This window comes from Charadrius vociferus, unplaced genomic scaffold (genome assembly GCF_000708025.1).
Source record: "Charadrius vociferus isolate BGI_N301 unplaced genomic scaffold, ASM70802v2 scaffold39, whole genome shotgun sequence".
NCBI classification, from domain to species: Eukaryota; Metazoa; Chordata; class Aves; order Charadriiformes; family Charadriidae; genus Charadrius; species Charadrius vociferus.
The window spans coordinates 6,494,543-6,507,449 of record NW_009650188.1 but is presented as its reverse complement, the minus strand read 5'-3'; the positions used below and the strand labels follow the sequence as shown (position 1 = coordinate 6,507,449).

Genomic DNA, 12,907 nt, shown 5'->3' with positions numbered 1-12,907 from the left:
CACCGTGGAGGGGGGCTGTGTGGCGGTCCCCCCGCCTGCCATGGGCAGCCCGAAAACTACCGCAGCTCTACCTCCCGCTCCCGCAGCCCTCCCGGCCTGGCGCTGCCCCTGCCGACACTACAGACAGGAGTTTCCACCGCAACCGCAAACCTGGGTGCAGCTCAGCCGTGCTGTAGCACTAACAGGACTGGCGTGCGTTGGCCTGTTAGAATACTTTTGTAATCGGTCAAGAAAAACCCACCCTTGCCTGTAAAGAATATTTAAACGCCATTTTTAATAGGTCAGAAGTTACACCCAGTTACAACACAGCAGATGGCCCATCCGCATGCACAGGGCTGAGCTAAGTTGAACGAGCAAAGCCACGACGAAGTTGTTACTGGGGTTGTGGGTTTTTTTTCCATAATGTGGATATGGAGCCCTAATCAGTTCAGTATTTTATTTAATTTTTTTAAATCCAAGTTTGTCTGTCCCACATTGATTCTGCTCTGAGCTGGTTTGCAGAGTAACCATTTGTAAGAAGAATTGTGCTGTCGCCTTCAACTGTTGAACCATAAATCCAACTTTTTAGGACAGGTGTCCTAACACTCAAGACTTACTTTCACAGTTAAGAAATTTCCTGCTGTACTAATTATTCTTTTTTTTATTATTATTATTATTAATTTTATTTTTGGTTGCAATCCTTATTTCAAGAAAAAAAAGAGTCAGTGTTCCCACTAGTCTGCAGTAGGTTGAAACGTGAGCCTGCTGTCTGTAACTTGTGGATATCAGACTGTTTTTAAATGATTTTTACAAGCTGTTCCCACGCTGGTCCTCTACCATCGCTTTCCTTTTCCTCTCCCAGTTGGAGCTGGCAGACAGAAGGTCTTGGAGGGGCCACCAGCTCTGTGGCCGACGGTGTACAGGGACGGCCAGCGCTGTTGGAAGGGAGGCAGGGAAGGGTGGTGAGAGAACCAGAGTTGGGGAAGGGGGAAATAAAACAAAGGTAGAGGGGACTGTACAATTGCATTGAAAGCAGTTTAGCAAAAAGCGCTCTCGTTGGACAGCTTTAAGAACAATGTGAATGAAAACTTAGCAACTTGGGTAGGAATCTTTGAAAATTCTATAAATGTATACTTGAAATTCTGTTTGTATTAAAAAAAAAAACAAATCGCATTTTCTTCTTTCTTTTAACACTGTGTAAAAGAACATTATGCATGTGAGTGGTTTGAGAATTAAATGGTTTAATACTCAGATCCTCGTCTGTGTCTTGTAGCTGACTGGTCTGATCTGACGTTGATTTTCTCTTTGCTGCTACAGCGCGAGCGCCTGGTCCCTGCTTCAGGCAGCTCCGCTCTGCCCTAAGCTTGGCCACATGGGAGAGGCTGTGCTGGGCCAGGCTGCTTTTCCTGGCACCTACGTTTGGTTTTTTAGGGTTTGGGTTTTGGTTTGTTTTGGTTTTTTTGTGTGAACTTTGTCTCATCGCTTCTGCAGGCTCAGCGCTTTTCAGTTTCACCCGCTGGAGAAAGCACTATGGTCTCCCTGCCAGCCAAGCACTCCTGCTGCAGCAAGAGGACTTTCCGGGCTGCCCATGGTTCATTGCCATGCGAGGGAGAGCCGGGCATTGCCTCAAGCCCTCCTCTATCACCAGCCTCCACCTCCATAGCCCAGAGCACAACCATAAATGCGGAGGTTACCGGTGGAGATTGTATGTTTCTGGAGCTGCACGATGGGGAAAGGAAGCAGAAGATAAGCACCAGCGAGAAAAGACACAGCGGTAACTGCCAAAGTACAACAGGGAGAGGAAGAGCTGCTTTCTGAATTCTTAATTATTTCCAAAATGCTCCCCCTTTTCTTCCAGGGCCTCAGCTTCTGCATTAAACAAGCTCTTTCCGAGGTATTGCTCCAGGCAAGCACATCAGTACCAAAAGGATAAGTGCTTTACAGGTCTCTTAAGTGTGCAGGGGGCTGATCGCTACAGCTCCGTGGTACAGCAGAGGAGCTGACTCTCCACGTCCAAACCACACACTGCTTGCAACACAAACACAGATGCTCAAACCTTCCTGCTGGACAACTGGAACCTTCTTACTTCCAAAACTAGAGACGTTCCCAGATATCTGCAGAGATGTTTGGTGATGTCTGGAAACATCTTTTCATACCAGTTCTTCCACAGAGTGGCACATCTACTTTAACTCCCTCGGTGCTTGGCTTGCTGCGGCAATTGCTGCTGAGAGGAAGCCTTTATAGAGGCGGATGTTTACTGGTCCTACAAAATCCAGACTAAATCTCACACTGGGGAGTGCCACGTACTGGTGTGTTAGCAGCTGTCTGTAAAGAACACTTCTGCAACATGAACTGGTGACAGGACGGGACCGTGCTTTCACTGCTCTTTTTGTTTTAAACAGCTGCCCTAAATGCAGAGAGCTTATGGGTCACGTTTAAAGGGAGGGCAGGGACAGGTGACATTATAGTGGGGGTCTGCTACAGACCACCCCATCGGGAAGACTGAGTGGACAAGGCCCTCTATAGACAGAATGGAGCAGCCTCACGTTCACAAGCCCTGATCCTCATAGGGGACTTCAACCACCCTGATATCTGTTGGTGGGACAGCACAGCAGGGTATAAGCAATCCAGGAGGCTCCTGGAATGCATTGATGATAATTTCCTTCTCCAAGAGATAGAGGAGCCAACAAGGAGAGGTACGATGCCGGACCTTGTTCTCACCAACTAAGAGGGCTAGTGGGAAATGTGAAGCCCAAGGGCAGCCTTGGCTGCAGTGGCCATAAAATGGTGGAGTTCAAGATCCTTAGGGTGGCAAGGAGGATGCAGAGCAAGCTCGCTACCCTGGACTTCAGGAGAGCAGACTTTGGCCTCTTCAGGGTTCTCCTTGGTAAAATACCATGGGATAAAGCCCTGGAGGGAAGAGGGGCCCAAGAAAACTGGTTAATATTCAAGGATCACCTCTGCCGAGCTCAGGAGTGATGCATCCCAACAAAGAAGAAGTCAGGCAAAAACACCAGGAGGTGATTCCATGGATGAACAAGGAGCTCCTGGACAAACTCAAACACAAAAAGGAAGCCTACAGAGGGTGGAAACAAGGACAGGTAGCCTGGGAGGAATAAGGAGAAATTGTCCAAGCAGCCAGGGATCAGGTTAGGAAAGCTAAAGCCCAGACAGAATTAAATCTGGCCAGGGAGATCAAGGGCAACAAGAAAAGCTTCTACAGTTACATTAGTGATAAAAGGAAGACTAGGGAAAATGTGAGTCCTTTCCGGAAGGAAACGGGAGACCTGGTCACCCAGGTTATGGAGAGGGCTGAGGTATTCAGTGACTTCACTGGCAAGTGCTCTAGCCACACTGCCCAAGTCAGAGAAGGTAAAGGCAGGGACTGGGAAAATGAAGAACCGCCCGCTGCAGGAGAAGATCAGGTTCAAGACCATCTCAGGAATCTGAAGGTGCATCCATAGGACCTGATGAGATGCACCCTGAGGGAACTGGCAGATGAAGTTGCTAAGCCACTATCCATCGTATTTGAGAAGTTGTGGCAGTCCAGTGAAGTTCCCACTGACTGGAAAAGGGGAAACGTAACCCCACATTTTAAAAAAGGGAAGAAAGGAAGACCCGGGGAACTACAGGCTAGTCGGTCTCACGTCTGTGCCCAGCAAGATCATGGAGCAGATCCTCCTGGAAACTCTGCTAATGCACATGGAAAATAAGGAGGTGATTGGTGACAGCCAACATGGCTTCACTATGGGCAAGTCACATCTTACAAATTTGGTGGCCTTCTACAACAGGGCTACTGCATTGGCAGATAAGGGAAGAGCAACTGACATCATCTACCTGGACTTGTACAAAGCATTTGACTCTGTCTGCATGTCATCCTTGTCTCTAAATTGGAGAGACATGGATTTGACAGATGGACCACTCGGTGGATAAGGAGTTGGCTGGATGGTCACACTCAAAGAGTTGCAGGCAACAGCTCCACCTCCAAGTGGAAACCAGTGATGAGTGATGTTCCTCAGGGGTCGGTACTGGGACCGGTGCTGTTCAACATCTTTGTTGGTGACATGCATGTCAGGATTGAGTGCACCCTCAGCAAGTTTGCTGATGACACCAAGCTGTGTGGAGCAGTCAACACGCTAGAGGGAAGGGATGCCATCCAGAGGGACCTGGACACGCTTGAGAGGGGGGCCTGTGAGAACCTCACGAAGTTCAATGAGGCCAAGTGCAAGGTCCTGCACATGGGTCAGGACAATCCTAAGCCCAAATGCAGGCTGGGCAGAGAATGGATTGAGAGCAGCCCTGAGGAGAAGGACTTGGGGGCGTTGGTTGATGAGAACCTCAACATGAGCCAGCAATGTGCACTTGCAGCCCAGAAAACCAACCATATCAAAGAAGTGCAGCCAGCAGGTCGAGGGAGGTGATTCTGCCCCTCTACTCTGCTCTGGTGACGCCCCACCTGGAGTACTGCATCCAGCTCTGTGTCCCCCAACATAAGAAGAACATGGACCTGTTGAAGTGGGTCCAGAGGAGGGCCACAAAGAGGATCAGAGGGCTGGAGCACCTCTCCTATGAAGACAGGCTGAGAGAGTTGGGGTTGTCCAGCCTGGAGAAGAGAAGACTCCAGGGAGACCTTATTGCAGCCTTCCAGTACCTGAAGGGGGCCTACAGGAAAGATGGGGAGGGACCCTTTATCAGGGTGTGTAGTGACAGGACAAAGGGTAACGATTTTAAACTGAAAGAGGGTAAACTTAGATTAGCTATTAGGAAGAAATTCATTACGGTGAGGGCGGTGAGACACTGGCACAGGTTGCCCAGGGAAGTTGTGGATGCCTCATCCCTGGAAGTATTCAAGGCCAGGCTGGATGGGGCTTTGAGCAACCTGGTCTAGTGGGAGGTGTCCTTGCCCATGGCAGGGGGGTTGGAACTAGATGATCTTTAAAGTCCCTTCAAACTCTTAACAATTCTATGATTTTATGCTTCTATGAAATCTTAGAGGAAATCTCACCACATATTCTTCTGCATCTTGAAGACAACCCTGTCACAAGTCCTACAGCAGTATGGCCACCTTGGGTGGACCAGAGGACAGATCACATGTAGCATAGTAGCGGGCCAGGATGCCTCAGCTCTAGGAGTAAACTTGCAGGTGAAGTAACAGATTTTTAATGGAGTTATGGATGTTGGTTTTCTTACCAGGGCATTGTGATGGTTTATAGACAGCCCTGCTTTTAGCATGGTGCTAGTTTAAAGCCTACTGCTCAAAAAGACAGATTCACAGCCTGGGCGACTCAAGGCTTTCACTAGTGACTGCTCAGCACGTGGACACACCAGAGCTGTTGGCAAGTAGGGGCTCCGGTGTTTGGCAGCTCTTCCACCTACCAGCTGTTCCATGCAGAGCTGTGTAAAGACGTTTCTGGCCCAGCCAGCACACGCCATTTGGCTGCTGCTGTTCCACTGACCTCTCCAGCGTGGGGCTGTTCTGCTGGGAGCGGGGTGTGCAGGGAAGGGCCCGTTTATTGAAAAAGGAAAGTTTAAATAAGTCTCGGAAGAGACTTAGTGAAAACTGTCCATTCAGAGAGCAGTTTGTTACATACAGATCTATAGGTTTTTAATGTACCAGGGGATCAGAGTTACAGTTTGAGGCCTGAAAGGGAGGAGGGTTGGATATAAGAACGACAGCAATGCTGGACTCGGGTTTAGGTGCCACAAAAAATTCAGCTTCCCTTTGAACGATGGATGGAGCAGGTGAGGTGCCCTCTGCCCAGCTTTACGCAGCAAGGAAGAGTGGTAACAGCCCAGCTGGACGCAGCCCCTCCCTGCAGCTCACACCAAACAGTAAGACCAACCACCCCAGGAGCAGCCTGGGCTTTGTGGCAATACCCTACTGCCCCGTTTCCAGAGGCAGAAAAGGGAGAAGCAAGGCCCCGGGAGCCCCTTTAGGAGCAAGGATCGGCTATTCTGCCCATGAAGATAATGGTGTTGAGGGCGGCTTCCCGGATGAAAAGCAAGAAGGGCCTGTTGGCATTGAAGATCTTTCTGTTCATGGGGAAGGAACGGCCAGAGACGGTGACAGCTGTAGCAGCTGATGCCTCGCTGCCTTCTTCATTCACCTACCATCCAAAAGAGAAGATGGGATTAAAATATGGGCATTATGCAGTATGTATATATATATATATCTCCAAGCTCCCACCTCCCCCCAGAGTCCCAGATCACTGAGGAAGTGAACACCATGGGTTCAAAGCTGATTTGGTTTTTTTTTTAATGCTTTATGTTTTAAAAAACAAAGAGGAAGACACCCCTGGGACAAAACAAGGCTTACCTCAAGGAAGGCTTTGTGGAAAGCCTCAGATACGTACAGGTCTGTACGGCCCTCAGCAATGATACCTGAAATACAAAATGGAGAAAGTTAAAACTATGTTTTTAGACAACAGCTCAAGAGAGAACACACTTCCATCCTTCATGGCCTGTGTTCAAGCAGAAGGTGTGACTGCCCTAAAACCAAATTATCCTCCACAAACTGCAATTGATCGCTAAGTTCCCACGTCCTTAGCGCAGAGAACAGCTGCATGTCCCTGATGGGACTTGACCAGAGTCCATCACTGACTGCAGCAACGTCTAAGTGCTTTCATGTTCTCGTTCCTCACGTGCTGCTGCACTTACTGCCCTAATGCCTGTGAAAGTAAGTCTTGAGTTACCCCCCACCTCCACCCTGTCTCCACATCTGACCTGGGAGTCTGGCATTTTCTGGACTGAAGAGATCTTCCAGCCCCATTTTTCTCAGCTTTTCCTTGACACTGAAGCTGTCCTCAACACGGAAGCGAGGGAGGTAGACAAAGAGAGAGACCTCTGTCATGGAGTCTATCCAGTCCTGCAGCTTCTCTGCTGTCAGGTGTCGCTCCACCTCCACCAGCGGCGTCCCAGCATTGGGCAGGACCAGCACCATCGTGATATCATCCCCTTTGTAAGGCAGCTCCAGCACTTGAACTTTGTCCTGAGGGATGGATACGTAGTGGAATTTGGACTCTTGGTACATAACTGGGACTTTGCAGGTCTCACCATTGGCTTTATGAAATAAATCCAGTTTTGTGTTTGGAGCTGGGAACTGCGATTTCCAGTGCCCCTAGAAGGGAGATGGGGAGGACAAAGACAGACATGAGCATCGTGTTTCCCCCCACTGAAATGGGCTGCTCTCCCAGTTTTGTTAGCTATACCTTAAAATAAATGGTGTTGACCAGGACCAAGACCGTGAGATCATCAATACCTCTTTCTGGAATCACTTCTGTAATGCGCTTCTCTGTCTTATTAGCCACCCACTCGTTAATGATCTTCCTGGAAAGTTCTGGCTTCTCCTGAAGGAAGAGACCACAAAATATTAAGTCAAGGATTTTAAACACCTCTTTGTATCCCTTCTGCAGGAGACAAACCAACAAGGTGTGTGCTCAGGGAAGACACTGCTCCCAGCGTAGTGCTGCAGCGTTTAGAAATGAGAAGCTGGGAGGTGACTGTGGTTCCGGTGAGCTGGGACAGGAGGAGCTGCATCCCATACTCCCTCCTGCCTGTACTGATGTCCCACGCAGCCAGAGTGGGGCACTCCCTATGGGCAAAAGATAGGGATGCCGAAAAAGCAGAAGGGGCAAGGGAGGGGGGGGGGGGGGGGAACCAAACCAAACCAAAACAAAAAAGAAAAATCCTGAATAGTTCAAACTCACTTTGAAGTTCAACGGCCAGAGTTTTGCTCCATAAACTATTTCACTAATGTTCTGGTAAGTCTCATTGAAGACCAAAGACTTCTCCCCAAAGAGGCGGTTGGCTGATACCAGCTCTGATGATTTATTGGCCTTCTTGTAAAGCCGGCAGTTCAGCTTGGCAAAGAAGAAGTGGATCTGATCAGATGTCTTCTCTGAAATGGTGTCAAATCGAAAGACCTGGAGGAGCCAAACAGTGAGAAGGAATCCATGAGTTGGCTCTTGTGCTCCCGCAGCTCCCAGGCCCCACAGCAAGTGGTGATAGAGCCTTTGCTTGCTGCTCCACAGCCTAAATCATGGAGCAGAGAAATTTGCAGGCCCTCAGAGCTTCACCCTCTTATGTTTCATTTGGAACACAAATCTATGTGAAAGCAACACGTCACCAGCCCAAGCCCCGTTTTGGAGTCCAAAATGGAGGATTAGTATGCAGAGGTACCGCTCCTGTTTCTAACTCTGGCTGCCTTGCTCTCCATACTCTGTCTTTGACCGGTCCCAGCTTCTGACTGTCTTTAACCCAGCATCTTACCCAAGAGAAGACTCCAGCTTTTGCTCACTGAAGTTCCTTCCCTAGAGCTATTGGCAAGGCACCTGCCGGGATCTGCCTCTCTCTGCCTCTGTTCCCCACACTCATTGCCAGAGCTGTTAGGAGAAGATGCGTCATTTTGTACATGTCTATCTCAAACATGGGCATGACTTCGCTAGACCTTTTAGGTGGTTGTGCAGAAGACACAGGAAAGTCCTGGAGATGTTTTTCTCTGTGCATTCTGACATCTGTTGGGGAACAGATTGTAGCTCGGCATATGAACCATGAGGCTTTCCCCAGTGCTGTTAAAATTAACATAGTTTATGCACAGTGTTTACAAACCCCCTACCACACCCCAGTGAGATCCTCACACAAGATGAACATTGTGCCGATGGGGCCTGGAAGCAGCTCTCAGGTCAGTGCAGGTCACAGGAAGACTCATAAGGTTTGTGCTAAACCCTCCTGTGACAATGCCAAAGGCTGCTCCTTCCCAGGAGCAATTCTCATAGCCTGTTGAGTAATTCTGGTGCAACTCATCTATTTTTGCAGGGAACGGGACTATGTAGCAATCATTTTGAGGGTAGATTTCTGCAGCACAGTGATTATTTTTTTTCCATTTTCTCCTGGCTGCCAGCTGGAAGGACAGTTATGATTTGCCTACTACTATCCAACCTCAGGGCTTTCAGGCACAGAAAATCCCACAGCACGTTGCTTCACACAAACATCCAGGATCTCTGGCACCATTTCCTACAAGGCAAAGGTAGCGTTACTAACCCTTGTATAGGGAAAAGGGGAGATGAGGAGTGTAGCTCTGTGTCCTGGGTGGCTCAGTGAGAGAAGGGTCCCCTTGCAGCAGGGAGGGCTGCCCAGAAAGGAAGGTATGAGGAAAGATTTTGGGAGACGTGGTTCACTGCTTTGCTCTGCCCCAGACTGCGTGGATGACGGCAGGTGACCCCAACATTACTTAGTCCAGAGGCATGATCTGTGAGGACAAGTGGAGCAGTTTAATTCCCACCTCCTCGTTGCAGGGAGAAAGGCCTTTCTGGGCCGTAGTCTCCCATTTGCGAGGAAGGTACGGGCAGTATCAAACCTCACGTGGCAGATGAGCGCCCTCACAGCTGTCAGGCAAGTGGGTCTGGCAGCGAGAAGGGTGCTTGGACAGGCAGGGAGTTAATAAGTCCCATGGAAGAGCCAGAACGCAGGACTACCTCTCAGTCCGGGACTAGAGCTCCCCTCTGAGTTTAGGAGCCATGGATGGAGGGAGAGGCTCCCTGTGTGCAGGCTCCCATGCTTAGGAAGCTCAGGCTGTTACTGTGCCACTGTAGTACTGCCCAACACAACCAGACAGAAGCTGTTTAGTCCTGGCCAAGCTCTCAGACTGCTCTTACGCTTACTACAAGGAGGCCCTCAAGAAGTAACTGATGTTCCTGTGCTCCTGCGGGGTGGCAGAGCCCTGGAAGCCAGGTGGACTGCACGGTGTGTCTTATTTTTCTCCAAAGGGAGAGAGAGGGAGTGTGAAAAAGAGCCTCTCCCAATGGGACTTGATATCATGGCTTTTCCTGCTTTTTGCATAAGAAAGGGCTTAGCTACCTGCTCGGCTACGTGCTTGCCCCATCTGCAAGAAACAAACTGTTCCCATTCCCTTCCCTAATCTCCCAAATGGGCTTCCTTTCCTCCAGATGAAAACTAACCTCTCAAACCCAGGAAATCCACCCTGAATGCTGGATCCGAACAGGGAGTCAGAGGAAAGAGCTGAGATTTAAACAGCCCCAGAGACAGGCAGCCTGTGTACGTCCTTCCCAGGGGCTTGTTTAAATAAAGGTCTCCCTTCCCAAGCCAGGGAGCCGTGCTGACCCAGAGAGCTCGTTAACAGCAGTCGGCCATTATCACCTTTGCTGTCTTTCAGACCCTGGTGACAGCTACAGGAAAAGGCTGAGAAAATGCCACCAACCTCCATGAGCTGCTGGAGGGTGCTACCACAAGCTCCGAGCTTGGTCATGGCGAAGGCTGTAGAAATGCTGAGGGGCGACATGAAGATGTTTTCCCCATTGTCCTTGGAGTCAGCCAGGTACTTGTAGAAGACAACAGCAAAGTGTGAGTTGGCCTTTGACAGCTCCCAGACCCGAGGGTTAGTAGAATCTGGGAGCTTCCCCTTCCCTGGCTCTTGCCCCTCACCCTCCTGGAGCTTCTTCTCAGGGTTGCGATAGATGCAGATGGGATTCACCGGGATGTCTCGTGGCTTCGCGGTGCAAATGTCTTCCACAACGTAGTGTTCAGGGGCAGCCAGACCCCAGACACTGAAGAGACACACCACAAAAAGATGCATTGTCCTGGAACCAGAGAAAGAGAACTTAGACACCCTCGTCTCTGCCCAGAAAACCCACGCTGTGGCCGCAGCCCGCAGGCCCTGTTTGAGCCAACATCAGAGTGACAGGAGCCCCACGGTCCTCTCCAATCATCCTTTTGTCCCACAGCTGTGGGATAAATGGGGAGGACAGACACCATCATCAGGACAAGCATGCCTCTGAGCACACACCACTTTTAGAAACAATACAGAATCACAGAATGGTTAGGGTTGGAAGGGACCTCTGGAGATCATCTAGTCCAAGCCCCCTGCCAGAGCAGGGTCACCTACAACAGGTTGCACAGGACAGCGTCCAGGCGGGTTTGGAATGTCTCCAGAGTGGGAGACTCCACCACCTCTCTGGGCAGCCTGTTCCAGTGCTCCACTACCCTTAAAGTAAAGAAGTTCCTTCTCATGTTAATATGGAACTTCCTATGTTCAAGTTTATGCCCATTACCCCTCGTCCTATCACTGGGCGCCACTGAAAAAAGACTGCTCCCATCCCCCTGGCACCCTCCCATTAAGTATTTGTAAGTATACAAAGTATACACTATTAAGTATTTGTAAGTATACAAGTATACACTGAAAATGGTGCTTTCCCAGAGCCCTGGGTGCCTTCTTTTTAAGCTGCAGGCTCAACCCTGACAATTTTGGACAAAAACATGTGAATTGCACTGCTGATTCCCCCCCCTGGGCCAGCCGGGGAGGCTACAATGAAAGGACCCTGCCTGTGCTGTGTTTCCCCAGGCCTGCCTGCCACAGGAGCCAGCACAGAGCCACCAAAGCCACCCGGCTGCCCTGATCCGCAGTCCCAGCGCATTTATGCTTCTGTTACTGATCCTACCAGTCTTCCTCATTGGGAGGATCATAGACTCATAGAATGGTTACAGTTGAAAAGGAACCTTAAAGATCATCTAGTTCCAACCCCCTGCTATGGGCCAGGACACATCCCACCAGACCAGGTTGCTCAAAGCAACCCCTGGGTACCCCAAGACCCCCCAGACCAGTTGGCTTGAGACAGACTGTTTTTGACTGTTTCCTTCCCCTTTTCCCTGGGGGAATCTCCTCATTTTCCTGGTCTCTCTTCTCCCTTCACCTGAGCTCCTCTGTCCCCTTCAATTACTGTCTGTGCTTTCAGGCACACCTCAGCTCTGCACGATTTAAGTTACCGATGCAGGAAATGCTCCAGCAGAGAAGCGATAAGGAAGAGGTCTCCAGGGGTGTGGGACCCTCCATGCGTTGAGTACCTTTAATCCCCAGAATATGTATTTTATAAGTGTGCATGGCGTAGCTGGTGCATCACAGCTATTCCTGTCCAAAGTTCACAACACCTCCATGCAAACTGACTGTCCCTGGTACCTGAAGAGGGCAGGCTAATGGTAATAACCGTGTTCCAGCAAAAGTAGGTCTCTGAAAATCTCCCAGCAAGGCAGAGGTAATTTATATTTTCCACCTTTGCTGAAGCAAGGGATCTGCACACCCCATCAGCTCTGGTGGCAAGGCCTCATCAGCCATCCTAGAGCCAATTAAGTGGCACACGAGATTTCCTGCGCACTGTGGTTTTCAGATGCCCTTTACATGACTCCGTGTTGGGTTTGTTCACATACCCCGTGGGAGGAAGCTCACGGACCGCAGCCACAACAGCTTGGGAAACAACTACTGGAAAGGGCTGGCAGCCCGCCCAGGGCTTGCCTACCACAGAAGGCTTTTTCAAAGAGATGTCTAACTTGGGTAGGTCTCTGCCTGCCCCCACGTACTCACTGCCACAGCTACCGAGCACTGCCTCCTGAGTGACTAAATTAAAGATGAGTTGCATTTATCACTGATGATCTCCATGGCTGTGGTCTTGCCAGTGCTGGTGGGCCAGCACCTGGGGGACGAAAATGGGAGCAGCTCAAAGGCTGATCTGGGCTGCAGGAGACCTCTGGATTCTTTCACAACCCTCTCCCCGGGCTCTTGGGCAATGACTTCATCTTGGCTCCACAGTTCCTCCGCAAAAGCAGAAGTTACCTCATTTGGCACTAAGACCATATCGAGCCCCAAGGGGCCCTCTCTAGCATACACTAATAGCATAGCAACGAGTACTGCAAGAAAACATGCAAAACAAGACGTACTTGCTCAGGCCACGGCCACCGCTCTTGCTGGTAACAACAAACAGATTATCTTTCGAAAGGTTTAGGATAGATGCAACAGCACAAAGGGCAAAAAAAAAAAAAAAAAAATCTAAAAGGGCAGGGAAGTCAACCAAATACAGAAACAAAACAAAACAAAAAAAACCCACCAAGCACCCAGGGCAGCAGGGCAAGAGAAAGGAAAACT

At 49.8% G+C, this 12,907-nt stretch overlaps 1 protein-coding gene across 1 annotated transcript; it reads right to left on the bottom strand.

Moving 5' to 3' along the window:
* Positions 1-5,562: 5,562 nt before the first annotated feature.
* SERPINC1 (serpin peptidase inhibitor, clade C (antithrombin), member 1) lies at positions 5,563-10,570 on the bottom strand. Its single transcript, XM_009892866.1, has 6 exons — positions 10,196-10,570; positions 7,686-7,901; positions 7,188-7,325; positions 6,703-7,096; positions 6,296-6,360; positions 5,563-6,086 (listed from the first exon to the last, which is right to left on the bottom strand). Exons 1-6 carry the CDS (start codon positions 10,568-10,570, stop codon positions 5,913-5,915), a joined length of 1,362 nt encoding a protein of 453 aa, XP_009891168.1. The 3' UTR covers positions 5,563-5,912.
* Positions 10,571-12,907: the final 2,337 nt, after the last annotated feature.